The sequence below is a fragment of the Camellia sinensis genome, chromosome 5 (assembly GCF_055761805.1).
Source record: "Camellia sinensis isolate YWXY chromosome 5, ASM5576180v1, whole genome shotgun sequence".
Classification (NCBI taxonomy): Eukaryota; Viridiplantae; Streptophyta; class Magnoliopsida; order Ericales; family Theaceae; genus Camellia; species Camellia sinensis.
In genome coordinates, this window is record NC_138965.1 from 189,379,422 (window position 1) to 189,405,314 (window position 25,893).

Here is a 25,893-nt window from a genome sequence, read left to right on the forward strand (position 1 = left end):
GCAATTCAGTTTAGTGGATAAATTACATTTTGTCCCCTTTATGTTTACCATTTTCTCATTTTGGTCTTAACTTTTGTTTTTCACATTTTTTTTTTTAAAATTTACTTCATAGTTTAAATTTATCTTAGAGGTATAAGTTAAACATAGGATAAACCTTCTTAAACTATGACTCATTTACACTTTACCGCCCTAAATTTTAAAACTCAACAGTTAATCATGTGGAACTATTATTTTCATTAGGATTATATTAGAGATTTAAACGGAATCAAGTCATATATAAATTATGTGACACACTTATTGATTTTTTAAAATAATAATACCCGTTATTGATCTTTTTAGAATAATAATCACTCTATTTGGTTTCAATTTCTAGAATTTACTTTTCAAAAAATTCTACTTTTTCGTTTTTCATATTTTTTGTTTTCACTACATTTTTTTGAATATTTTAAGTAATTTTTTTTTAGACATACCTAACCTAAATACACTTAAAAAATCTAATATTTGTGAAAAAAATCTTTAAAAAATCCACTAAATACTAAAAATATAAAAACATACAAAAATTTAGTGCATTTTTTATATTTTTGTGTATTTATTAATTTTTAAAAATATTTTACTATTTAGATACATTTAAGTAATTTTATTATTATATAGGAGAGCAATTATGAATTTTATTTTTTTAATTAATTCTATTAAATAAAAAATTCTAACAAGAAAGTATTTGTAATTTTTCAAACTGTAAAAAATAATTTATACTTTAAATAAATCTCAAAAAGTGTATTTATAATCTATCCATTTATTAACAACATTTAACCAAAATTTATATTTGTTGAGGCTGATGTAAAAGCTCTAATGAGCCACACAAAAAGTAAAGCTAACACACTTTATTTACCATATATTTTTGGTGGGTCAGTTGGTCTTCTATGAGACTAAGGTCATGTTTGTTTGGGTGGACATGAGCTTGAGATTGGATTAATAGTCCAATAAAATTATTAATCCGATGTTTGGTTAAACAATTGAAGTACGGATTAATTATTTTAAACTTGACTATTAGTTAAGATAGGATACATAATCCAACGGATTCGTAATCCTAGGACTATGAGTCTTGGGAATGCTAATCCAGTCCGTCCAAACAAACATGACCTAAAATCATTAGATATTTTTTCATTAGATATTTTCTTTTTTCGAGTGGAAAAATGACTAGATGTTTATAGTCTATAGCGTTGATTGAAAATATAAATATTAAAATTATGTTTAAATTATAAATTTAAGTAAAATTATAATAATTTTTTTAAATATAAATAAAATATAATTATATTTCATTTAACTTTTTATTATCCTTTTTTTTCTTTTTAAACCTCTATTTAATTTCATCATTCAAACACAACTTAAACTATCAAAATGAGTCTGTCACTCAGTCAATTGCTGGTCAACGAGGAAGCTGAGAAGGAAACCCCAATCAATTCCAGAGCAGCCAACGACTCCCAACTCCAAATGCTACGCTTAGCAAGTCGTTGGATAACACAAGTAAGAAGAGCATTTCCTTATTCTCTGCTATGGTGGTTTATTTTCGTTTGCTGAATTGGGTATTTCGAATGGGTTTTCCTCCATTTTTTCTTTCTTTGTTGTCTCCCATTTTAGTGATTGTTCACTCTACTTGGCAAGACGACAAGTACCAACATGGTTGTCCACAGTCCTTCAACTGTGGAAAACTTGGGCCTATCAAATTCCCTTTCTCCAACGGCACATATCCCGGATGTGGGTTGTGTACTGTCAATTGTAGCGAACCAGTACCAATAATCTATTTGGGGTGGACGCACCAACCGTATGAAGTTAAGGAATTCTTGAATGATGAAGCTGTAAATGTTAGTGACAAATATCTACGAAAGCTCATAAGCTCTAATTTGCCACATTTTCAGTAATATTTCTTTTTCCCTATCCTACTCGTTCTATTTCCTATACAATCTCTCCCAACCTCTCCTCCTTGTTCAAATGCCCTACAAACGGCAGCAGTAAACCTCAACTGCAGACAGAAGTTTACAGTTTCAGCAACTGCACAGGCTACACTGTCTACTATACAGATCCTAATCAACATACTCCAACTCCTGCCAATATTTCACCTGACTGTGTGGTTATTCAACTACCAATGCTGCCATCAATCCGGAATCAAAACGTCAGTGATCTATTTTCACTATTGGCTTATGAATTCACTATCGGGTTGCATGTGTCAAAGGAATGTTACGAGTGTCACCATAATGGAGGCCAATGTCCATCTCCCGGCCTCGGAGAGTTCCATTGCATAAAGGATGAAGGTATTGGCATTTCTGCGTATGCATGCTATTACTTAACATTAGACTTTATTTTCAGACAGCCTTTTAAACATGCCGAATATTTAATTTTTTATTGACATTGGTTGCAAGAAGAAGTAACTAATATACGTAACTTTTATAACTAATATTTTTAACGTAACTTTTATAACTAATATTTTTATGCATGAATATATTTAGATGCTTGGTTTCCAATCTACTAAACATGTCTAATTGCTTCAGCTGCCGCTGGAGTTGGGATTTTATTAATTCTATTGTTCTACATCATAAGGAAACAGGGCCGGCCCTGGGAGGTGAGGCGATAAGGCGGTCGCCTCGGCCCCCAATTTTGAACAAAATTTAGGGCTCCTAATTAGGAGAGTATATCATGTCTTGTTGTTTCATAATTATTTTAATATTGGCTCAATTTATTTATTTTTATAAAATTTATTTAATTAAAAATAAATAAATTTTGATTCGTGTTCGATTGATGTTTAATATGAAAAGTTTCACTTTTAATTAAAAATAACTTAGCAAGTGTATGGAGAGATTAAACTTTTTTCCATAAGTTGAATTTTACAAAATTTATTTCTATTAAATGAAATTATTCATAGAATGTTTGATTTTAATTCAATTGCATTTTTCTAATTAAAAAAATTGTACCTTATGACTATATATTTTTTACTAGATTGACTCTAAAATAGGAAACAAAAAGATACATATCTTAAATGAAAAAAAGATATTAGCTTTAATTATTATTTTACATACTTTTTTATTTAGTTAGATAGAATTAAATAAAAGATTAAAAAAATGTCATGGCATCCCTTAGTGAACATTAAAATATATAACTAATAATTCATGTTATTTTGTCGTGTCATACTTAGATTCATGTTGAAAAATAGTCAACCCTAACTTGCTAATTTTGTATATTGCTTGAGTTGTGTCGAAAATTCTCATCCTAACCCTCAATTAATTTTAGTTATTATAGCATTGGTAAGCTAAAAAATAAAGATTTAATTCAACTAATTGAAATTCAGCTATTATATATATATATATATATTTGTTATCTAAATTTTGTTAAATTGTAATGCTATAGAATTTATTTTTATTTTTATTCTATTTATTTTTTATTTTTTTGATAATGATATATGAAGGGCTCAATTTAAAAAATTCGCCAAAGGTCCCCAAGGAAACTCTTGCAAAGTGAATTGACAGAGAGCTACCAAAATGTTGAGAATTTTCTAACGAATTATAGATCTCTTACTCCAAAAACGTACACTATTCTGACATAAAGAAAATGACCGACTCCTTCAGAGTTAAACTTGGTCAAGAGACTTTGGTTGGGTCTTCAAAAGAAAGTTACAAAATGGTTGCTTTGTGGCAATGAAGGTTCTAAAAGGATTGAAAGGTACCGGAGAAGAGTTAGTACTAATGAGGTTGCGACCATTGGTTGGACATCTCATGTTAATATTGTAGACTTTTAGGCTTTTGTTTTGAGGGTCACAATAGAGCTCGTATATACGAGTTCATGCCTAATGGATCACTTGAGAAATTCATATATGATAGGAACTCGTCGACATTTCATCAATTGGGGTGGGAAGCATTTCATCTCTCTCTCTCTCTCAACCAAGGGCAATTCATTTTATGATCAGTTAATGATTCAACTGGGTAATGCCAACATGCCAACGAGGTGTTGTACTTAACTGTCTACTATGGCGGGATGCCAACTTATGTGACCATACCTATGTTAATGTAGTACAATAGAAGTAGACTTCTTAATTTGACATATGATATATTATAGTGTATTTTTCTTCAAATTAATCGTTCAACTACACAGTTCTATGAAATTATGACCGATTGTTCTACATTTTGTTAATCCAAAACTCAATTGCATCTTCATTATATTTGATTTTTTTTCCTATTAAGGAGAACTTCTAATGAAAAATATTGAAATATTCGTAAATCACTAGGGTGTTAACCTTTTCTAATAATACTGGACTGCGCTCACTTCACGAGTTGTAATGCACTACGCCAAAACAGGGCATTAACGACGGTTTTTTTAACGGTGGTTTCGTTACCGCCGTTTAAAGATACTATTAACGGCGGTAACGAAACCGCCGTTAATATATCTTTAACGGCGGTAATGAAACCGCCATTAAAAAATCGCCGCTAAAGCCATTTTTAAACGGCGGTAATGAAACCGCCGCTAAAGCCCTCTCATTACCGCCGTTAATGACGGCGGTCTTTGTTGGCGGAGCTCCGGTGAGTGGTGACCACGCGCGGCTAGGGTTGAACATGACCATCTACAATAAAGTAAAAGTAATGTTTAAATATTTATTTAGGAAATACATTTCATGAAGAGTGGCTGTGGTGGAGTGGTTGGTGTAGGTGGATGAGAGGTTGAGGGTTCAAGACTTGGGGAGTGCAAGAAGAAACAATTACTTTTTGAAAAATTTGAACCTATTTACGGCGGTAAAGAACCGCCGTTAAAGGTCTTATATTACCACCGTTTTTGGTCGACTTTTAACGACGGTAATTTACCTTTTTATGACGGTTGTACTTTTTCCGACACGCGCATAAACGGCGGTAATGAAACCGCCGTTAAAGGCTTTAACGGAGGTTTTACAGCCTTTAACGACGGTAAAAAACCGCCGCTAAAGTCCAACTTTGACGTAGTGATGGTATGTTTTTTAGTTTGAAATAGGACTAGATCACATCATTGGTATAAAAAAATTATGTTCATATAAAATTGAGTAATGTTATATGAAAAGAATTTCGGTACTCAATTTTCATATAGAATAATAAGGCATTTTGTGATTCTTGTATTTCAAAAACTTCAACAAGAGGCCTCAGCCTAAATCTATAGGACAATTGTAATTATTCTTTTTTAATTTCAGTTTCACAAATTGAATGGTTATGTTGCAGGGAGCAAAAGGAACTTGGAAGTAGAAGTTGCAATAGGTAATCTATTGCCCCATTTGATTTTTTATGTTTTTTTTACATGAAAATCAACATATTATTTTCTTTGAATTAGATTGTGCATTGCTTCAAATGAATGTTTTAAAACCCAATGGAATTAGCATCTCTCTCCCACAACTTGACTTTGCTTTGTTGTAATAATAATTGTAGGTGTTTCAGCTGCTGGTATAGTGATAGCAATAGTCCTGTTCTGCTGTATTTGGAGGTACTCATCAGGTAGATCAATGATCTTTTGGAAGAAGGCAAATGAAACCCATCAAAATGTTGAAGCAATTCTAAAGAACTGTGGTGCCCTTGCTCCAAAAAGATACAGTTATTCATGTGTAAGGAAAATGACCAACTACTTCAAAGAAAAAATAGGTCATGGTGGGGTGTACAAAGGAAAGTTGAAAAATGGTAACCCCATTGCAGTGAAGTTCCTAAATGAATCAAAAGGTAATGGGGAAAAATTTATTAATGAGGTCACAAGTATTAGTAGGACTTCCCACATTAACATTGTCAATCTTATGGGTTTTTGTTTCGAGGGTCACAAAAGAGCTCTCATCTATGGGTTCATGCCTAATGGTTCTTTGGAGAAGTTCATAAATGATGAAAGCACCTCGACAAAGCAGCAGTTAGGGTGGGAAACATTGTACCAAATTGCAATTGGCATTGCTCGAGGATTAGAGTACTTACACTGTGGTTGTTACACAAGAATCTTGCATTTTGATACAAAGCCTCATAATATTCTTCTAGATGAAGACTTCTGCCCAAAGACCTCTGATTTTGGTCTTGCTAAACTATGCCCTAAAAAGGAAAGTATCATATCTATGTTGGGCACAAGAGGGACAATCGGTTATATTGCTCCAGAAGTATTTTCTAGAAACTTTGGAGGTGTCTCTCACAAGTCGGACGTCTATAGCTATGGAATGATGATTTTAGAGATGGTTGGAGGGAGAAAGAATGTTGATTGTGGAGTTGATTATACCAGTGAAAAATATTTCCCAAATTGGATATACAAGCCTCTTGAACTGGAACAGGAAATTGGACAGCATCGTATCATGAATGAAGAGGAAAATGAAAGAGTAAGAAAGATGACAATAGTTGGTTTGTGGTCCATACAGACTGATCCTTCAAGATGGCCAATGATGAGTAGGGTGGTAGATATGTTAGAAGGGAGCCTAGAGTCCCTGCAAATCCCAACAAGGCCTTTCCTGTCTTATACCCCAAGAGCACCGGCAGATGCTTCAACTACAGATAATTTATCATCCTTGTTAAGGGAATCATTGTAGAATAGGAAAATTTACTTGGTTTATTCCTCTCAAATAGTTTGATCTAAGGATTGCCGTAAATTAGTTGAATAGGTGGTTGATGCCTATTATTTTCAAAAGAAATCATATTATGATCCATTAATGTATATCTGGTTTCATAGCTAGGTGCATGTGAATGTCTATATGCTGCAGCTCTACATTATGGATTAGTTTTCCACTAATGCTCTGTTTGTGTTTTGTGGAAACAATTTTTTGTGGCAAAATTTTTCAATAAAATGTTTTTCGTAGAAAGCATTTTCCGGTGTTTAAAACTAATGTACTAGTAGTTGTATTAATGGCAGTGAGGTTGTGGCGGTGGTGGTGGGTTAGTGGGCGTGGTAGTAACGGAGTGATGGTGTCGTGGTTTTTGTGGTTGCGGTAGTGGTGGAGTGGGGTGGTGGTGGTGCCGATGGTGGGGTGATGGTGACAATGGTAGTGGTGATAGTAGCAACGGTGGTGTGTTGGTGGAAGTGATGTGGTGGTATTCATAAGACGTTTGTCCAAAAAATATTTTCCACCTTTCAAAATAGAAAAACATTATTCACCAAAAAATTTCTGTTAATTTTTGTTTTCAAATATATAAAATGCTAGAAAATGTAGAAAATATTTTCCAAAAATGTTTTTTATCCAAACAAATAATGCCTAAGTTATTACACAATTATAAACCAGCTACTTTAAAAAAGGTGTCAATGATAAATGTAAATCATTCACTCTTCAGAGACTTGTGTAAATAATTTTGTGTAAATAACATTTTTATTGATTATTAGACATGATAATTGCAATAAGTCAAATTTACAGAATTTTTTTGAGTTTTTTGAAAGAAAAAAAAAAAGACTAAAAAATAGTTAATGTTATATGGCTAAATGTCCCATCTCCCACAGTACTTCAAAATTGAAATAACGGAGTTGATGCGTCTCTCTAACATATGCACATGTAAACCTATTTCTTAATCCCAACAATAGTGATGCAAACAAATGTGGTTCAAGTACATTCTTTGAGGCCAAATATCTAACGATTCAGTCCAGGCATTCAAATCTCAACCAAAATTTACCAAATTTTAGTGTTTGTTATTAACCAACTCCCCCTCACTTCAACCAAAATTTCCCCTGTTAATGCACAAAACACCTAGGCTTAACTACAACTCCACATGCAAACTTCCCAATGAACAGAACAAGTACAGGTTCAAAAACTAAGGCTCCTTTTGTACGAGCGAATTTTAAACGAAGGAACTTGGGGGTTGAATCTAATAAATTTATAAGATTAAATATTAAAGGTAGATTGTTAACTCTATCCACCAATATAAAAATCTCAAATCCATTCTTACATATATCATGATCTAGAATATTAGATTGAACTGAAGACCATACTCTAGAAATTAATAATGCCAAATCCATTCATTTTAAATCTATAAATCCAAATGCAACCCAAGTGAATTTAGAAAAAGGGAAACCCCTAAAATTATTATATCCAATAAACAATCGCTCAAACATGACAGAGTTGCTAAAGTTCTACCTTCTATAAACAAACTATTATTCAATAAAACATTGCTTGCTTCAAAAGACCAACATAACAAAATAATAATTGAAAGAAAAAAAAAAAAAAAAAAAAAACTATGTCTCAATGAGAAAGTGAATTACTTGAGTTGTCCATTTCACTAATTGAACGTAACTACTGCATTGGGATAGGATCTTGGAAAACTTAAAAACTTTTGAGCTGCTTGGAAAAGATCCATCCGCACCATATCGTCGGCCATTAGCATATTGATAACCATCTTTTGCAACATCCTTGCATTCTTCAATAGAAATTGCACAAAAGATAAGTCCAAGCCACTGTAATTCGAACTTGAACAAGTAGTTCCCCCTGCCAAAATGGAAAAGGTGGGGGAGATTGTCCCAAAAAACCTGCAGATGAAGAATCCATTAAGCTCTATGCATAAATTTAATGATGTCAAGGCAATTGTAGCAATGAACAACTTCTTATGATGGACAAGTAAAATTTATTTACTTATCCATCCCTACACTAAGCACTAGAATTGATATGCATTATTAGATAAAATACACACAGAGAGATTCAAATCCAGTCTTTGATAAAATTCTTTACATATCTCAAAGAAAATAATTAAGTTAAAGAATATTGAAAAACATACCACCCCATTGCTGGAAGGAGATGTGATTATCACTAATGTCAGTAGATGAGAACAACTTTCCAAGAAGCTTGCTATTCCAAGGAGGACTGATCCCCTAATTGCCGTATCTAGTGTTAAACATTCACACTTTGACAGTGAAGAACGCAAAACATTTGTTTTCATTATTGACAGTACCTTTGCCCATTAGAAGCAAGATGCAAAACAAATTAAAAAAACAAAAAAAGACACAACCAATTAGAAGATTCTAGAAGCAAGATGCAAAAACAAATTGAGAAGAAACAAAAATAGATGCAACCAATTAGAAGATTCCAGCAGATTGTTTGACAGACCCTAAACTAAAAAAATAGTGTACTGAAAAAGGAAAAACTACGTGGAATTTCATCGTCAGTGTATAATTTACAAACGATGTATCACTCTTTACATTGGAGCAAACAAAGGATAAAATCATTAATACGGTTATTTGTAATTGAGAAGCATGGACTTTTACTAATAAATACCATTTAGCACAAGAAAACAAGCACAAAACATGGACAAAGCCATAGCTCAGTTCTTTTTCTTTAACTCAGATGAGTCAATCTCAATATCTGGCCCACCGATATAAGTTGGCTATATATTGTGAATCAACATTTTCAACGGCGGGAACACTAGGAAAAAAAAAGGACATCTTTTCAATAATTTGTAGGCCATCGGTTCATACTAATTGTTACCACACCCTTCTAATTTAACAAGTATGCACAAAATTGATGAATTGAATGGCAAAGTTACAAATAGAAACAATTCTTTATATTCGAGGATTTAAGTCAAAAAACCAACAAATGATTCTGGAGACACAAAAGTGGTGTAATTATCTACCAAGAGTTATGAAATGCCTACATTTAGTGCAGTTGAATATTTTCATAAACTCTTACCGGTAAGATAACTCAACTGTCTAGTTCAGATGAAGATAAGATATTCCCTAATTTTATAGGTCCAGCTTGTCTCTAGTTGGAGATAACCGTCCAATTCAGTTAGCGAGCTCACTTTTGGTCCCACCTCAATGATCAAAACCATCAAATTTTAGAGTTTGTCGAGTACATTATCTATATAAAAAATTAAGTCGATCAGATAATAGCAACCACATGTTCAGATTAGTTTTGTATTAACTGTTTATTTTCTCACTATCAATTTTTTTATTAAAAAAAATCAATTTGGTTGGCATTATGCAAGAGAAAGATTCAATGCTGGAGTATTTTTTGGACGAAGACTTTTGGCAGCCTCAACTCTTCTTTATATAATAGCAAATAAACATATGTAAACATATAATAAACCTATTATCTATTAGGTCGAAAGCTTTCTTAATCCAGATACTCAGACATCACATTTCAAGTAATTAGTACCAAATTTGAATAGAAGTTGAAGGTCCAAGCAAAATCATAGAATTATTCTTTTATTTTTTATTTTTTACATCCACAAGTACATTCTTCAGCTGAATTTCTTATCATTCAGTCGGGGCATTCAAGTTTTAATTTAACAAATTTGAATGTGTTATTAACTAACTCCCCATCACTCCTAGAAAAGTTTCCCCTAACAATGCACAAAACAATTAGGATCACCATCAACTGCACACTGTTTGAAAACTTCCCAGTGAACAAAACAAATCCAGGTTCAACTAAGTGAATTTAAATAATCTTCATGCATAGCACAGTTTATAAAGTGCAACCCCCACATAACAGAGTTTCTAAAGTTCTGCCATTAGATATAAACAAAATAATATCCAATGAAGTATAGCCTGCTTCAAAAGTCAGACAGAACAAAATCATAATCAAAGGAAAAAACAGTAGTGTTTCCACTGAGAAAGCGAATTACTTGAGTTTTCCATTTCACTAATCGAACATCACAACTGCATCAGGAGAGGATCTTGGAAAACTTAAAAGCTTTTGAGCTTCTTGGAAAAGTTCCATCGGCACTGTATTGTCTCCCCTTAGGCCACGTCTGATTGCCGGATTATGGATAAACATCTTTTGCAGCACCCTCGCATTCTTCAATAGAAATTGCAGAAAAAAGAAGTCCACGCAACAGTATATCTGACTTGAACGAGTAAACTTAACTATTTTGAGATGCAACATCAAACACTTAAAAGTCCTCTTTTGTGATGTCCAGTAGTTCTCCCCATCAACATCAAAAAGGTGGGTGAAGGTGAGAATGTTCCAAAACCACGGCAGATGAAGAATTCAATAAACTGAAATCTATGCATAAATTCAAGGGTGTCGGCATAATTTTAGCAATGATCAGTTTCTTATACTCATTGAAATGATTCAAAATTCCACTTCACGGGTAACATGATGGGAAAGTACAATTTATTTACTTATAATTAAAAAAAAAAAGAAGTATTTTCAAAATAATCACATCCAATCTAGACAAATAACTCATCAATCACTTCCTACAATCAACCACCCAAACAAATTATAGTTATTACTAAGCAATACAATTGCTTGGCACTATTAGATAAAATACATAAAGATAGATTCAAAGCCATTCTTTATTGAAGTTGTTTTTACTTATCTCAAAGAAATTAATTAAGGAAATGATTATGAAAAAACATACCTCCTTCTGGGAAGGGCACGAAGAGAACGTTGAGATTATCACTAATGTCGTCTAGATGAGAGGAACTTTCCAAGAGGCTTGCTATTCCAGGGAGGACAGATTTCGCAATGCATGTACGTAGTGTTAAACATTCACACTTTGACAGTGGAGAACATAAACCTTTCATTTCCATTATTGACAGTACCTTTTTCCATCATAAGCAAAATGAAAAACAAATTAAATAAAAAAAAAAAAAAAAAGATGAAACCAATTAGAAGATTCTAGCACATTGTTTCGCAGACCTTACCATAAAAATATTGCGTTTAAAAAAATGAACAAACTAGATGGAATTTCTTCAGCTGAGTTTAATTTTCAAATCATGTATCACAAACAATCACTCCTTACATTGGAGCAAAAGTAACCACAAAGGATAGGATCAGCTTAGTTGAACCCTAAGAATAATATTGATTGTAATCGACAACAATGGACTTTGATAATAAACATCATTTAGCACAAAAAAACAAGCGCAAAAGATGGACAAAATATGAAAACATTTGCAACTGCAGGAACACTAGGGAAAGAAAAGGAACATTTTTTTCAATAATTTATAGACGTTGGCAATATGGCTTCGCCATGGGCGCTACCCATGCCATAGACTAACAGTTCGTACTAACCATTACTATACCATCCTAATTTAAGATATATGCACAATTTTTTTTTATGAATTGAATGGCAAAGTTGCAAACAGAAATAATCCTTCACTATTCGAGGATTTAAATATTCCACCGTCGCCTTCATAGATGTCCATCAATTCCCAAAATTCTCTCAAGATCAAAATTTCCAGATTTGCTTTGCTAACATGCAAACGAGTGAAGCCATAAAAGTAATACAATTCTAAATTCTCCAATACAGGACTACCCTCTAATATCTTGTCAATCACACCATCATTCAACTTGACATGCCCAATTGACAATGTCTTCAGCAATTTCCAGCAAACAACTCCTTTGGGCATCAAGCTGCACAAGGAAAAACGCAATTCTCTGAAGGATGAATTGGTAAACAATTCCTGTGGCAAGACGAATAGAGTCCATGAGTTGATATTGGAAGCGAATTCCGACATGTAATCGAAATCAAGCACGAATTTTTTAAGCATAGAAGAGTTGCAGAGAAGTAGGGTTTTGTCAACAAATCTGATAAAGTCATAACATTATCCGAAAGTAGGCTGAAAAATTATCAGAAAGTTGCCCATAGTGGCGGCCACCGGTCGCAACTGGGGATGGCAAGTGGTGACAATGAATTGGACAAATAGGTAAGAAATAAATTAATAGATATTATGAAATTTTTAAATTCCTTATGTGTGGGTGATTTTCCGACCACACTGCCCGCTTAGTAACCAGCTGGAGAGCACTGGCAGAATAGATGGCACCTGACTGACCTGTAACAGAAATATAAGAATCCCGCGGTGGTTTCGACCACCCGGGGCACTCCGACGATCAAGTCAGTATATCTCTCAAAGATAAATCAAGTACTAAACTCACAAGCTTGAGTATAAAAAGCATACCTTAGACCCATGGGGGTGCCTCTCTTTTATAGCCAATACAATCCTAGTCCCAATAGGAGCCTGGCCCTAATGGACTTAGGATTACTGCTAATCTGGAACTCCCAGTGGGATCAGGATAAACTCTCTAAGAGTTTTATCTTTACCCAAACTGAAGTCTTCTCTCAATCTAGGACTCTTGTCTCTTATCCGCTTATCTCGGATTCCGATATCTTCGGAAGCAACCTCGGCCTAGCCGAGATGACCTCGGCACAACGACCAAGACACGTGGCACCTCGGCTGACACGTCGGCGTCACCTTGCCACGTGTTGGTACTCAGAAAATATATCCCCACAACTGCCCCCTAGGTTCTATTACCTCGGCATTCTGAGGTGATGGAACCTACACTGTTCGTTCATCTGTGCCCCTCTGTCTGAGATCAAACTTGCCGACCTCAAAGTTCCCTGGACTTCGCTGTCCACTGGTGTCAAGAATCAAGTTTCATGCTTTCCAAACTGCTTGAAATCGCACCTCCTAGCCGAGATTCTGGTTCCTTTAATTCGTAAACTCCAAGAGCTTTGCAACTGCTCCACTCACACTCTCTGGTGAGTTCCCGATTTCCAGTCACCTATTTGACTCCGGTGATTTTCATATCGGCGTTCACTTCACTTTGTAGGTTCATAAACTCTTACTTTTTTATTAAGCTCAATCTTTCATAACTCTTCTGATTTACTTTGAATCTGTTTATTTGCCCTCTGTTGTCTTCTATTTTTGTCTGTTTTCAAGTCTTAAATTGTTTGAATGCCTGGCACTGTTCTTGTCATATCCGCTTTCTGTTGCTAGCATCATGTCTGGGTCATTACTTTCTTGTTCTTCACATACTTACTTAGTGCCTGTGCACTTGGCTTTATTCTTGAACTTTGTCGTCTTCTTGATTATTTTTCTCTTTTCTCATTTAATCCTCTGGTTTCTTCTCTTTCTAGCTTTTTTGCTTAAATCCGTCATTTGTTCCAAGCTTTCAAGCTTCTGCAACTATCTTCGTTTTTCTCCTCCGGTGAAGCTTTACGTCATTCTGTCATTGTTGTCAGACTTCGGCAATTCTCATTTCGACTTCCCTCTTTCTGGTAAGCCACTGTTCCTCCTGGCTTTATTTCTTGTTGCTTTCCAAGAAGCTCTGCTTCATTGTTAATCACCATTGCTTGTTTTACCCGTTATTTCCAAATCATCTTCTTGGCTACACACTGTTCACATATCTGTTGATTTCTGTCACTGTTCTTGGCTTGACACACCTGTGCAATCCTTTTGTCTTAATTTCCTGATAGCTTCATCACCATTTTTGATTTACGAATTACATTCTTGTTTCTGTTTTCTGTGTCTTTTCCCAGATTTTTTGCTTTCAATCCTTGCTTTCAAAACTTCGAGGTGCCAATCGCCAAGAAAAGCTTTGATCAAACTCTTCAGGAGGTTGATGCTGAGCTCGTGGCTGAGAAGGCTGCTGAGAAGTTCTTTCCAACTGTCTTCTGGGGGTGAGACATAACCTACCGCTGATGCCGAGCTTCCTTCTTGAAATTGATGCCGAGGTAGCGGTAGAGAAGCTCCTCCAACTGACTGCCGAGGCTGAACCATTGTCGTCCGTCGAAGCAGATTAGTCCGACGTTCTTGCTTTCAGTCCCTAGTTCTTTAAGGTCTTCATTTTTGTACTTGCCAACTTTCTCAGCTCTTAACAAGCTAGTTGGTCATCTCGGTTGATCATATCTTGGAAACGTCTTTCAGTGTTATCTCGGCTATACCAAACTTGTAAATTGCTACAAATTTCAACAAGTGGTAGACTTCATAATCTTCGGTTTAACTCATCTTGTAATTCAAAAATTTCAACAAGTGTTAACATTCCTTGCTCCTTAATTATCATTCCTTTCCCCTACACCTTCTCTCTGCCCCCTAATATGAACGTAAGTTGTACTTAGGATCACATTAGGGAAGTTGGCTTCGTGCCGTAGTCACATACCTCATGTGTTCTTCTTTCGCCGATGTACTAAAACTTCTGGTATTTAATTCACCCCCTTTAGACCCTCTTTCTCTTGGCCTTTGCAAACTATCATCGCTATTTCTTGAAGCATTTATTCCTTTTCACAATTCTGGTCACCTCTTCTGGTGTGTACTTAGTGGTTCTGTTCTAATCAAAACGACGTTTGACTCCGGCAAATCTTTTGCCGACATTTAACTTTGTGCACTCTTTAACTTGTAAATTCTCTTAGAATTTCAACAAATGTAAAACATCATTTCGGTTTAACTTCGGTTAAGTATCATCTCAATTTAACTTCAGTTAAACATCACCTCAGTTTAACTTCGGTTAAACATCATCTCGGCTTAACTTCGGTTAAGCATCATCTCAGTTTTTGAAGTTTTTCCTTCTTTTTGTCGCTTGTACTCTTGTACCTTTTTGTTCTTTAGATAATGTAAGCTCTGCATATGGCCGATGTGACTCCTTGTTCTTGAAATTCAATTTTCCTTCTCTGAATGAAGCGCTCTTCGTCGCCCTCCTGGACGAAGATTTTCTTCAGTGTCTCTTCATTCTTTTTGGCTGGCTCCTTGCCGACATCATCTAGGACCTCCATGTCCTCGTCTTCAATCTCTGCCTTCCCTGGTTCCCGAATGTTGCAGGTAGTTTTCATTGCTGCCATGGAGCAATTCTTCGCCTGCAGTTGATCCCCTCTGACTCTTTCAATCCCATGTTCTGTGGAGAACCGCAATAGTTGATGCAACGTTGAGGGAACTGCCCCCATTGCATGCAACCATCGCCTTCCCAAGATGATGTTATAAGGTGAAGGTGTGTCAATCACGACGAATTCTGTTTTGATCTTCTTCTAACTGCTCTTGCAAGATTCTATACTTAGAATATTGTGCATGCCTTTCATACTTTGCCTCCTTTGTGCAATCTTCTCGGGGTTACATACCTCGGGTATAATAGCTACAAAACTTTTACTTCGGCAAGATACTGACCTGCAAACTTTTCATAAATTCTAACAAGTGTGAAACATATACTACTCAATGTTAACTTTGCGAACTTTTTCTCAAGTTTCAACAAGTGTTAAAACGGTGATCTCGGTCTAGCCTACTTGTAAATTGCTACAAATTTCAACAAGGATTAACATAACAAGTGTTAAACAATAATCTATTTGTAAATTGCTATGAATTTCAACAAGTGTTTAAACAATATACTTAGCTTTTACCTCAACCTGTAAATTGCTGCAAATTTCAACAGATGATCACAAGTCGGCTTAACATTATCTTATAAATTGCTACAAATTTCAACAAGTGTTAAGCATCTTCTCTGGTTTAACCAACCTGTAGATTGCTACAAGTGTGCAGACTATAACCTCAGCTTCACTTCGACCTGTAAATTGCTACAAATTTCAACAAGTGAAGAGAAACAGTAATCTCGGCTTAGCTCCAACTTGTAAATTGTTACAAATTTCAACAAGTGAAGATAAGGAATCAGCTTAACTCCAACTTGTAAATTGCTACAAATTTCAACAAGTGAAGATAAGGAATCAGCTTAATTCCAACTTGTAAATTGCTACAAATTTCAACAAGTGAATTAAGGAATCAGCTTGACTCCAACTTGTAAATTGCTACAAATTTCAACAAGTGAAGACAAGGAATCAGCTTGACTCCAACTTGTAAATTGCTACAAATTTCAACAAGTGGAGACAAGGAATCAGCTTGACTCCAACTTGTAAATTGCTACAAATTTCAACAAGTGGAGACAAGGAATCATCTCGGCTTAATTTCAATTAAGCATCATCTCGGCTTAACTTCGGTTAAGCATCGTCTCGGCTTAACTTCGGTTAAGCATTATCTCGGTTTAACTTCGGTTAAACATCATCTTCGGCTTAACTTCGGTTAAGCATTATCTCGGCTAAACTTCGGTTAAGCATCGTCTCGGTTTAACTTCGGTAAAACATCATCTGGGCTTAACTTCGGTTAAGCATTATCTCGGCTTAACTTCAGTTAAGTATCATATCGGCTCAACTTCGGCTAAGCATCATATTGGTTTAACCAACTTGTAAATTGCTACAAATTTCAACAAGTGGTAACCGCATTCTTCTTCTCTTTGCCCCCAATGTGAACTTAAAATCCACTTGGGTTCTCATCATGTAGCTTCGACCTTGTCGCCGAGGTTAAATTCAATCCGAGGTTGTCGGCCTTGGTTTCTCTATTGATCTTACTTGGCTCCAACCTGAGTTTGATTTTCGGCCTCGCATCGGCGAGCCGTTTCTCTTTTCTTGTTCTGATGCCTTTGTTCCTGGCATGTCTTCCTCGGCCCTAGCATACTTCTCAATTCTGGCCAACTTTAGTATGATCTTGTGTGTTTCCTTTTTATCTTCTGGGATTTGAGATCTGCTCATTGTGCTCTTCTCTTCTCGGACTCAGGTCCTGAGATCTTATCTTCTGGAATCTTGGATCTACTCACTCAGGTTGAGCTCTTCTTTTCTCGGACCTACTCATCTAGGCCGAGATCATGTCTTCTGGGATCTGGGATCCGGGATTTGCTCACTCAGGTTGAGCTCTTCTATACTTGAATGTTATCTTCTTGGGAGCGCTCATGCCCCCTGTCTTTGCATCCCTTCTAGAAGGGTCTTCGTTCCTCCGCAGGTATCTATCCTTTCATACCTGGAGGTCGTCTTCGTTGCTTCGATCTGTTGTCTTTGGTGCGTCACCTTCCTGGCCGGCTTCTTTTACTCCGTGACTCTGGTCACGAGTGTCTGTGTTGCTATTGTCCCCTTCAACGTCGAGATCAATAGGTCTTCCACTCCCAGCAGGAGCGTAGTCTCTAATCTAGTCATTCTGTTCGTCATTGGCCATCTATTCTTCTTTCTTTCCCACAGACGGCGCCAAATTGTGTGGGTGATTTTCCGACCACACTGCCCGCTTAGTAACCAGCTGGAGAGCACTGGCAGAATAGATGGCACCTGACTGACCTGTAACAGAAATATAAGAATCCCGCGGTGGTTTCGACCACCCGGGGGCACTCCGACGATCAAGTCAGTATATCTCTCAAAGATAAATCAAGTACTAAACTCACAAGCTTGAGTATAAAAAGCATACCTTAGACCCATGGGGGTGCCTCTCTTTTATAGCCAATACAATCCTAGTCCCAATAGGAGCCTGGCCCTAATGGACTTAGGATTACTGCTAATCTGGAACTCCCAGTGGGATCAGGATAAACTCTCTAAGAGTTTTATCTTTACCCAAACTGAAGTCTTCTCTCAATCTAGGACTCTTGTCTCTTATCCGCTTATCTCGGATTCCGATATCTTCGGAAGCAACCTCGGCCTAGCCGAGATGACCTCGGCACAACGACCAAGACACGTGGCACCTCGGCTGACACGTCGGCGTCACCTTGCCACGTGTTGGTACTCAGAAAATATATCCCCACACCTTATATTATTACCCCATTTCTTTTATCATGTATTTTGGATGCAATCTAAAAATAATGATAACATAGTGTTCGTTTGGCATCTCAATCTTGAGTTAAAATAATCATAAAATGACAAAATAGATTAAAAAATAAAATGTCACATCCAAACTATAATTATTTCACTTTTTTTCTTATAAAAATCAAAAAAATCAAAAAGGCCATCCCAAATCAAACTTTTTAGCCCATGCTAAAATAGTCAAAAAAGCCAACACACATCCCAAACGAACCCATAATAGAGTATAGTTTTGTAAATTGGAAAGATAGTATTAAGTTGAAATCAAATATTTTTATGAATAATTTCATTATGGAGATATTTATTTTTATGGAATTCAACAGGTTGGGAAAATTATTCACTTTGGTTTAGATAATCAATTTTTGGATTCAAAAATCTAAAAACATGTTTGGTTTAGTATCTTTCAAAATATAATTCAAAATTATTTTTTCTCTCTTCTATCCTCTTTTTTTTTTTTTTTTTTTTTTGGACAAATCATATTAAACTCGCTCAAACTATCAACCAATTATACTTTACCTCCCTCAACCTATTTGAATTTGAACATTAAATCCTTCTGTTAGATATTTGAATGAAAAATTATCAAGTGTTGTGCACATGATGATTATATTAAATTTTTATAAAAGATAAAATAGGGTAATTTGGTCCTAAAATTTAGGCCAAGTTTGGGAACACCCCAAAAAGCCAAAAAGCCAAAAAGTTACTCAAAAAGTTAAAAAGTTATCACTATTTACCAAAAGTCAACAATTACGGCTGCACAACTCCCAATTCTAATTTTCTCCTACAAATCAATTTTTACAATTTTTTATTACACATTTTTTCATAAAAAGTCAAAAAGTTAACCCAAACATTCATATTTTCAACCTCAACTTTTTAGTCTAAAAAGATAAAAAGTGCACTTATTTAGTCTTCCCAAACTTGGCCTAATATAATCATCATGTGCACAACACTTGATAATTTTTCATCCAAATATCTAACAGATAACTAACAGTATGACTTAATGTTCAAATTCAAATAGTTTGAGGGGGCAATTGTTGGGTTTAAAACATTAGGGGTTAAAGTGTAAATGGTCAATAGTTTGAGGGGTTTAATATAATTTGCCTTTATATATATAAATATATATCAATCAATTAATTATTTTTTCTCTCTCCTCTCTCATTCGCTCACATGTACACACCAATCAACCAATTTTCTCACACCATATATTGAACTATAAAAAATAAATAAAGAAACATACAAATCATCCGAAAATTATTTTCAAAGCTCATAATCAAATAAGTTTTTATTTTTAAAACTCTTTCAAAAACCTTATCTTTCAAAATATAATTTAAAATTCAAAACTCTTTTAAAAAACTAAACCAAACGGAGCCACCATACACTTATTATGTTTTAATTAAGGATGAAATTTTTTTGATATGACATATTAACACTTAGACACGAAGTGAAAATGTTATGGCACGAGAACAACAAAGATTTTTTTTTTTTTTTTGGATCGAATTAGTGTTAAATAATTCTAACATCTTGAAATGACCCGATACTATTATAACCAATATGACATAACTCCCACCCCAAATATATATTTATATAAAAATGTTTATACATATATATATATATATATATATACACTACTAGAAATAGGACTTTTTGCGTCTATTTTTTTGCGACTGATTATTTAACGGTCGCAAAAAATCATTTTTAGACATCAAACATCTCATTTGCCTGACCCAATCGTGTTCTTACAAAAATAAAAATAAATAAAACATCTCATTTTCCTGACTCTCTTTCTTTCCCTCTCAATCCCCCCATTTTTTTTTCTTATTTTCCAAATCTGGGCTCTCTCTTTCTCTCCCTTTCAAAATCTGTCTCTCGCTCGAATCTCACTGCCTCTCTTGCTCGAATCTCTCACTCGAATCTCTCGATCGATTCAACTTTCTCAAGTCCACTACTGTTGAAGATTTCATAATCGGTAAGCCTAAACACATCTTCATCGATTCAACTTTCTCTGTAATGATCTGAGAAATCAAGTGTGCTCTGAATTGCTCTCTCTCTCTTTTGTCTCAGTTTCTCTGTGAGATCAGAGAAATCTCTTCGTTAACTTGTTGCTTATCCACTAATCTCACTGAAATCTTCTCGATCGATCAGATTGTTGTACAGAAAGTGAAGGAATCGGAGAAAACCGAGCAGGACTCGCTTCTACTGGTAAAGTTTAGCTTTTGATTTTCATTTACAGATGATCATAGCAACCTATATATAAATTTCACTATCTACTTATCTTCATTTTTGTGGATCGAATTCTGGAATTATAATTTGAACTTACGGTTTTCTCATATTCAGAATTAGATCATTGCTTTGAATAAGTCATAGTATGCTGAATATGGATGTTGTTTTGTTCAGTAATTTATCAGTGAATTTTACTGTAACTCAAATCCGAATTATGATCCAGAGAGTTTGAATCTGAAATGATTTTTTTCTACATTTAGAATTAATTTCGCTAGTGTTGCAACCTAGATTTGAATTTCATTATCTGCTTGTATTCATTGTTTGTGGATCAAATTCTGGAATTCTAATTTGAATTTATGAAATCAATTTCATGGTTTGTTTGGTGCAACTTATTTGAGGCTGCTTGTGATTTTTTCTCTTCAAAATCTGTCGGTATTTGTTGCAACTTATTCATACTGTAATGAGATGAAAATAGCTGTAAAAGTTTATTATGGGGAAATTGGGAAGGGTGTTTTTAACTTTTGTGTTTTGATTATTAACTTTTGGATTATAAAAAGTTACACCAAATGAGGCCATCATTATTGTTATCATCGTCTTTATCATCTAAATGTTGAATTTGTTATCATCCTATTTTTTTCATACACAAGCCCTGTTCTAGAAAGAATCATGTGCACTAGGTCCTATTTTTTCATACGCAAGCCCTGTTCTAGAAAGAATCATAACTCCGGTTTTTTTATTATTTATTTTTATTGAGTTGGAAATGAAGAACAGATTTGACTTTGTTGATCTCAATCTTTCATTGGGCAGATACTGATATTATTGCAGCAGTGTATCTCAGTTCTAAAAAATAACACATTTTTAGATTTCAAAATTTTCTTTGACCAACATCATTTTCTACAGCCTGTCCTGGTAGCGAAACTCATGACCATTTCCTTTATCTAAGGTGATCCCAATGATCGTAATGATCGAAAGTAAACTTCTGTATCTAAAAAAAGTATCTTAAAAAGTACATGGATCATATTTATTTTAAGTGATTCATTTTTTGGATACTTTTGTGATAAATATATTGAACTTTTCCATATAATGATTCCAGCATTCCTTTGTCCCAAAGAGGTGCCACAATAATCAACTAGTCTGGGCCCTTGAGTTGAAGGGCCATTTGCTCTCTCTCTCTCTCTCTCCCTCTCTCTCTCCCACACACACACAGACACATACACACACACACACACACTAGGCATACTTAATTTAGGCCCGACAAGCTATTTTAGTAATTTTTTAACTTTTTGGCTAATATTTGAGATTAAAAAAATTAATATATTTGAAATGACTTTTTGGGTTTTTTTAAAAAAAGATGTGTAAAAAATGAAGAAAAAATGAAATATTTGACTTTTTGGTATAAGTTATAATTTTTTTGATTTTTTTAGTAATTTTTTGACTTTTAGCCTAAAATAATCACTTGTCAAACGAGGCCTTAATCAAGCATAAGACACCAAAATACCACGATATCTTAAAAGAGGGATTATTTTATGATCACATAAAACTTTCACAAAATGGGACATAGAATCTCATATTGTGTCCCATTATGTGAAAATCATATGTGCACTTATTCATTGTATTCGGACTGATGGTCTTGTTATGTATTAAAACAAGCTACTGATTATAATGCTCTGTCACGGATCTCTTATTATGGTCTTGTTATGTCTTGTTATGGTCTTTTTATGTATTAAAACAAGCTATTGATTTCCTATTTTATCACCATCTGTCGTTTTATCATCTGGATGATGCCCATGTATTATGACCCTCAGGGGGGGCGGGCGTGATAAGGGAGTAAAAGTTGTTGGTGTTCTTGCGAAATGATAGCACGATTTTTTGCACATGAAGTTGGCAAATAACTTAAGCTTGTTTAAGCAGAATTTGTATCTCTGAACTAGACAAATCATTGTGGTTTTGACATCAAAATGTGTGTGGGTGTTAAACATAGGTTTAAGGGGAGCTAACTTAACGTAATCCTGAACGGAAATTTGATAACATGTGGGTGACTGAATGAACAATTAGGCAATTTGATATACCATCAGGCAAACATATGCTCTGAGAGTGAGACGTTGAATTTTACTTTTGCACAAAATGTTTCTCATATACCTTCTTCTGAATGCAATTGACCAGTATGATACTACACAGGCAGATAGGAAGTAGAACAGTCAGGCTTGAGCTCACTAACCTTCAATAGTTGCGTCTCTACTATAATTTGGCACTTCATGATGTTGTTGTTCCTCAACAGATTCTATATGCTGCAAGAACACCATTAACTTAAAATTTTACTCCCAATATTTTGTTTGTTGCTTAAAATTAACTTACACCAATATTCGTGCAATTTTTTTTTTTATGTTTATACCTGGACTTTTTTTGCATATATTTATTTAGTCTAGATGACAAGGCTAAAAATGGGGTTCATATATTTGTTTATACCTGTGCTCATTCTTTTTATTGATGTGTACAAAAATAGTTAAAGAAATAGAAAGATGAACAAGAATTGGATTGATTTTCCAAATCGGATGTCAGTTGATTACATGAATGGGATTGATAACTTCTTGAGATTTGTATACAATAATAGAGATGAAAGTTCATCGATTAGTTGTCTGTGTCGATTTTGTAGTAATCGATACAATTTTTCACAAGAGGTTGTAAGGGAGCATCTTATTTCCAATGGGTTCGTAAAAAAGTACAAAAATTGGATTCATCATGGGGAATCCTATGTCCAATTACATGGTAACCAAGAAAACCAAACATTAATGGCGGATTCAGTGACTAGAGATGATGTGGTTGGGATGGTACAAAAGGCCCTGGGAATTCCACATATGGGTATTGAGAATGATGAACCAATTGCAAGTGATCCAGACCAAGCAGGGGCAAGTGATCCAGCCCAAGCAGAGGCAAGTGATCCAAGCCATGTAGAGGAAGATGACCTGGTTCGGATAAGGGCAAATGATAAAACTCTGAAATATTTTAAACTTTTGGAAGATGCACAAACTGATTTGTACCTGGGGTGTCACAAATTTACTTCACTATCATTCATTGTTCGAATTTTGCATATGAAGGTGCTCAATCAATGGACCGACAAGTCCGTTGACATGTTACTTGAACTTTTGAATGAGGCTTTTCCTACGGGCACAAAACTTCCAAGTTCATATTATCAAGCTCAGAAGGTTACTACAGATTTGGGTTTTACATATGAGACTTTTGATACTTGCCCCAATAGTTGTATGTTGTTCCGAAAAGAGGATACAAAGCTTGATAAATGTGTTATATGCAGTAGTTGTAGATGGAAACAAAATGGTAGTGTTGGAAATGATGAAAGGGAATCTGGTAAACGGGTAACAGCAAAACAGATGAGGTATTTCCCTTTGAAGCCAAGGTTGCAGAGATTGTTTATGTCATTGAAAACGACAAAGCTCATGAGATGGCATGCGGAAGAACGGGTTGATGATGGTGTGTTAAGGCATCCTACTGACTCCTTCGCATGGAAGGACTTTGATCGGCGAAAAACTTGTTTTGCTAGTAATAGTCGTAATGTACGTCTTGGGTTAGCTACAGATGGATTCAACCCATTTAGATCAATGAACATAGTTCATAGCACTTGGCCAATTGTGTTGATTCCGTATAATTTACCACCATGGATGTGTATGAAGCAACCAAATCTGATTTTGTCTATGTTGATTGATGGGCCAAAAGGACCTGGCGATAAGGTCGATGTGTATTTGCAACCATTGATTGAGGAGTTGAAGAAATTATGGGATGAAGGTGAACAAACATTTGATGCATCAACCAATGAAATGTTTCAATTGCATGCAGCTTTGTTATGGACAATCAGTGACTTTCCTACCTATGCCAACTTATCAGGATGGAGTACGAAAGGTGAATATGCTTGTCCTTGCTGCAATGTGAAAACTCAATCATATTGGTTGAAGCATGGTAGGAAGTATTCATACATGAGTCATCGTCGTTTCTTACCAGTTAATCATAAATTTTGAAAGGATAAAATATCATTTGATGGTAGTCGAGAATGGAGACTAAAACCTCAAATTTTATCTGGATCTGAGATGTTGCATCAGTTGGAATCAGAAGGTGTCCTTAGTCAGTACAAGAGGAATGACCTTAAGGAAATGTTCAGGAGACAAGAAGAGAGGGAAAATAACGGAAAAAAAAGCCATAATTGGAAGAAAAAAAGTATATTCTATGAATTGCCGTATTGGGAGCACAACTTAATAAGACACAATCTCAATGTGATGCACATAGAGAAAAATGTCTACGATAATATATTGTGGACAATACTAGGAGTTGGAGGAAAATCCAAAGATAATGTGAATGCTCGATGTGATTTGCAAGAAATGAATATCAGAAAACCATTGCACTTGCAGTCAAGAGGGTTCAATAAAGTTTATGTACCTCCTGCACAATTCACAATGATCAATGATGAGAAAGAGATGTTTCTCAAAGAACTCAAGGAAGTAAGAGTACCAGACGGTTATGCATCCAATATCTCACGACATGTGCGCTTACAAGATAGAAGTATTTGGGGTCTTAAGAGCCATGATAGTCATATTTTGATGCAACAACTTATTCCTTTAGCTATACAGAGGTCCTTGCCTAAGAATGTGATTGAACCATTGATTGAGTTGAGCACTTTTTTAGACAATTGTGCTCCAAAGTGAATCGTACAAGTGATTTGGAATATGTTCAGGATCGTATCGCAATAACTCTTTGTCACCCTGAAAAAAATTTTCCATCATCTTTCTTTGACATAATGGAACACTTGCCTATACATCTTGCTGATGAAGCTTTGATCGCTGGAGCAATACAGTTTTGATGGATGTACCCGATTGAAAGGTTTCTTCTTATATTGAAACAATATGTGCGTAATCGAGCTCATCCGGAGGGCTCAATAGCTAAGGGGTATTTGATGGAAGAATGCATGAACTTTTGTTCTCGCTATCTCCTTGATGTGGAAACCAAATCTAATCGATCGAGGAGAAACAACGAAGGTGATAACAACATGGGTCGAGCTGTAGGCGAAAGTACAACATTTTATCTTAATGATAATGAATTACAACAGTGTCACCGATATGTGTTGTTCAACACAAGTTCAGTTGCACCGTTCATAAGGTATTTTATCACTTCCCCAGTATTGTAAAATTCTAAAGTGAAATCTATATGATATTTACTATTCTCTTTCAATTTACACAGCAAACACCTTGAAGTCATCAAGAGCAAAATGCCACGTGCAAGCGATAATCAAATTCAATCAGAGCATTTCGAAACATTCTACACTTGGTTTAAGGACCATGTATGTATTTAGATATTTCATTTC

General features: G+C 35.0%; 2 protein-coding genes and 1 long non-coding RNA gene across 6 annotated transcripts; 2 read left to right on the forward strand and 1 right to left on the reverse strand.

The window, feature by feature from the left end:
• Positions 1-1,411: 1,411 nt before the first annotated feature.
• LOC114297796 (LEAF RUST 10 DISEASE-RESISTANCE LOCUS RECEPTOR-LIKE PROTEIN KINASE-like 2.5) lies at positions 1,412-6,781 on the forward strand. Its single transcript, XM_028242283.2, has 3 exons — positions 1,412-2,309; positions 5,229-5,264; positions 5,433-6,781. Exons 1-3 carry the CDS (start codon positions 2,144-2,146, stop codon positions 6,551-6,553), a joined length of 1,323 nt encoding a protein of 440 aa, XP_028098084.2. The 5' UTR covers positions 1,412-2,143; the 3' UTR covers positions 6,554-6,781.
• Positions 6,782-8,004: 1,223 nt separating this feature from the next.
• LOC114297798 (uncharacterized) lies at positions 8,005-12,440 on the reverse strand. Of its 4 annotated transcripts, none has more exons than XR_014330723.1 (5): positions 12,198-12,440; positions 11,301-11,484; positions 9,626-9,796; positions 8,718-8,891; positions 8,005-8,472 (listed from the first exon to the last, which is right to left on the reverse strand). It is a non-coding gene; the product is annotated as an uncharacterized LOC114297798 (long non-coding RNA). The 4 variants fall into 4 exon arrangements; XR_014330725.1 differs by lacking the exon at positions 9,626-9,796 and adding an exon at positions 10,563-10,942 and having other exon boundaries at positions 12,198-12,432; XR_014330722.1 differs by lacking the exon at positions 12,198-12,440 and having other exon boundaries at positions 9,626-9,736; positions 11,301-11,640.
• A 10,607-nt stretch (positions 12,441-23,047) lies between these two features.
• LOC145791958 (uncharacterized) lies at positions 23,048-24,556 on the forward strand. The gene has a single exon (XM_082872416.1). It carries the CDS (start codon positions 23,048-23,050, stop codon positions 24,554-24,556), a length of 1,509 nt encoding a protein of 502 aa, XP_082728542.1.
• The last annotated feature ends 1,337 nt before the right edge of the window (positions 24,557-25,893 follow it).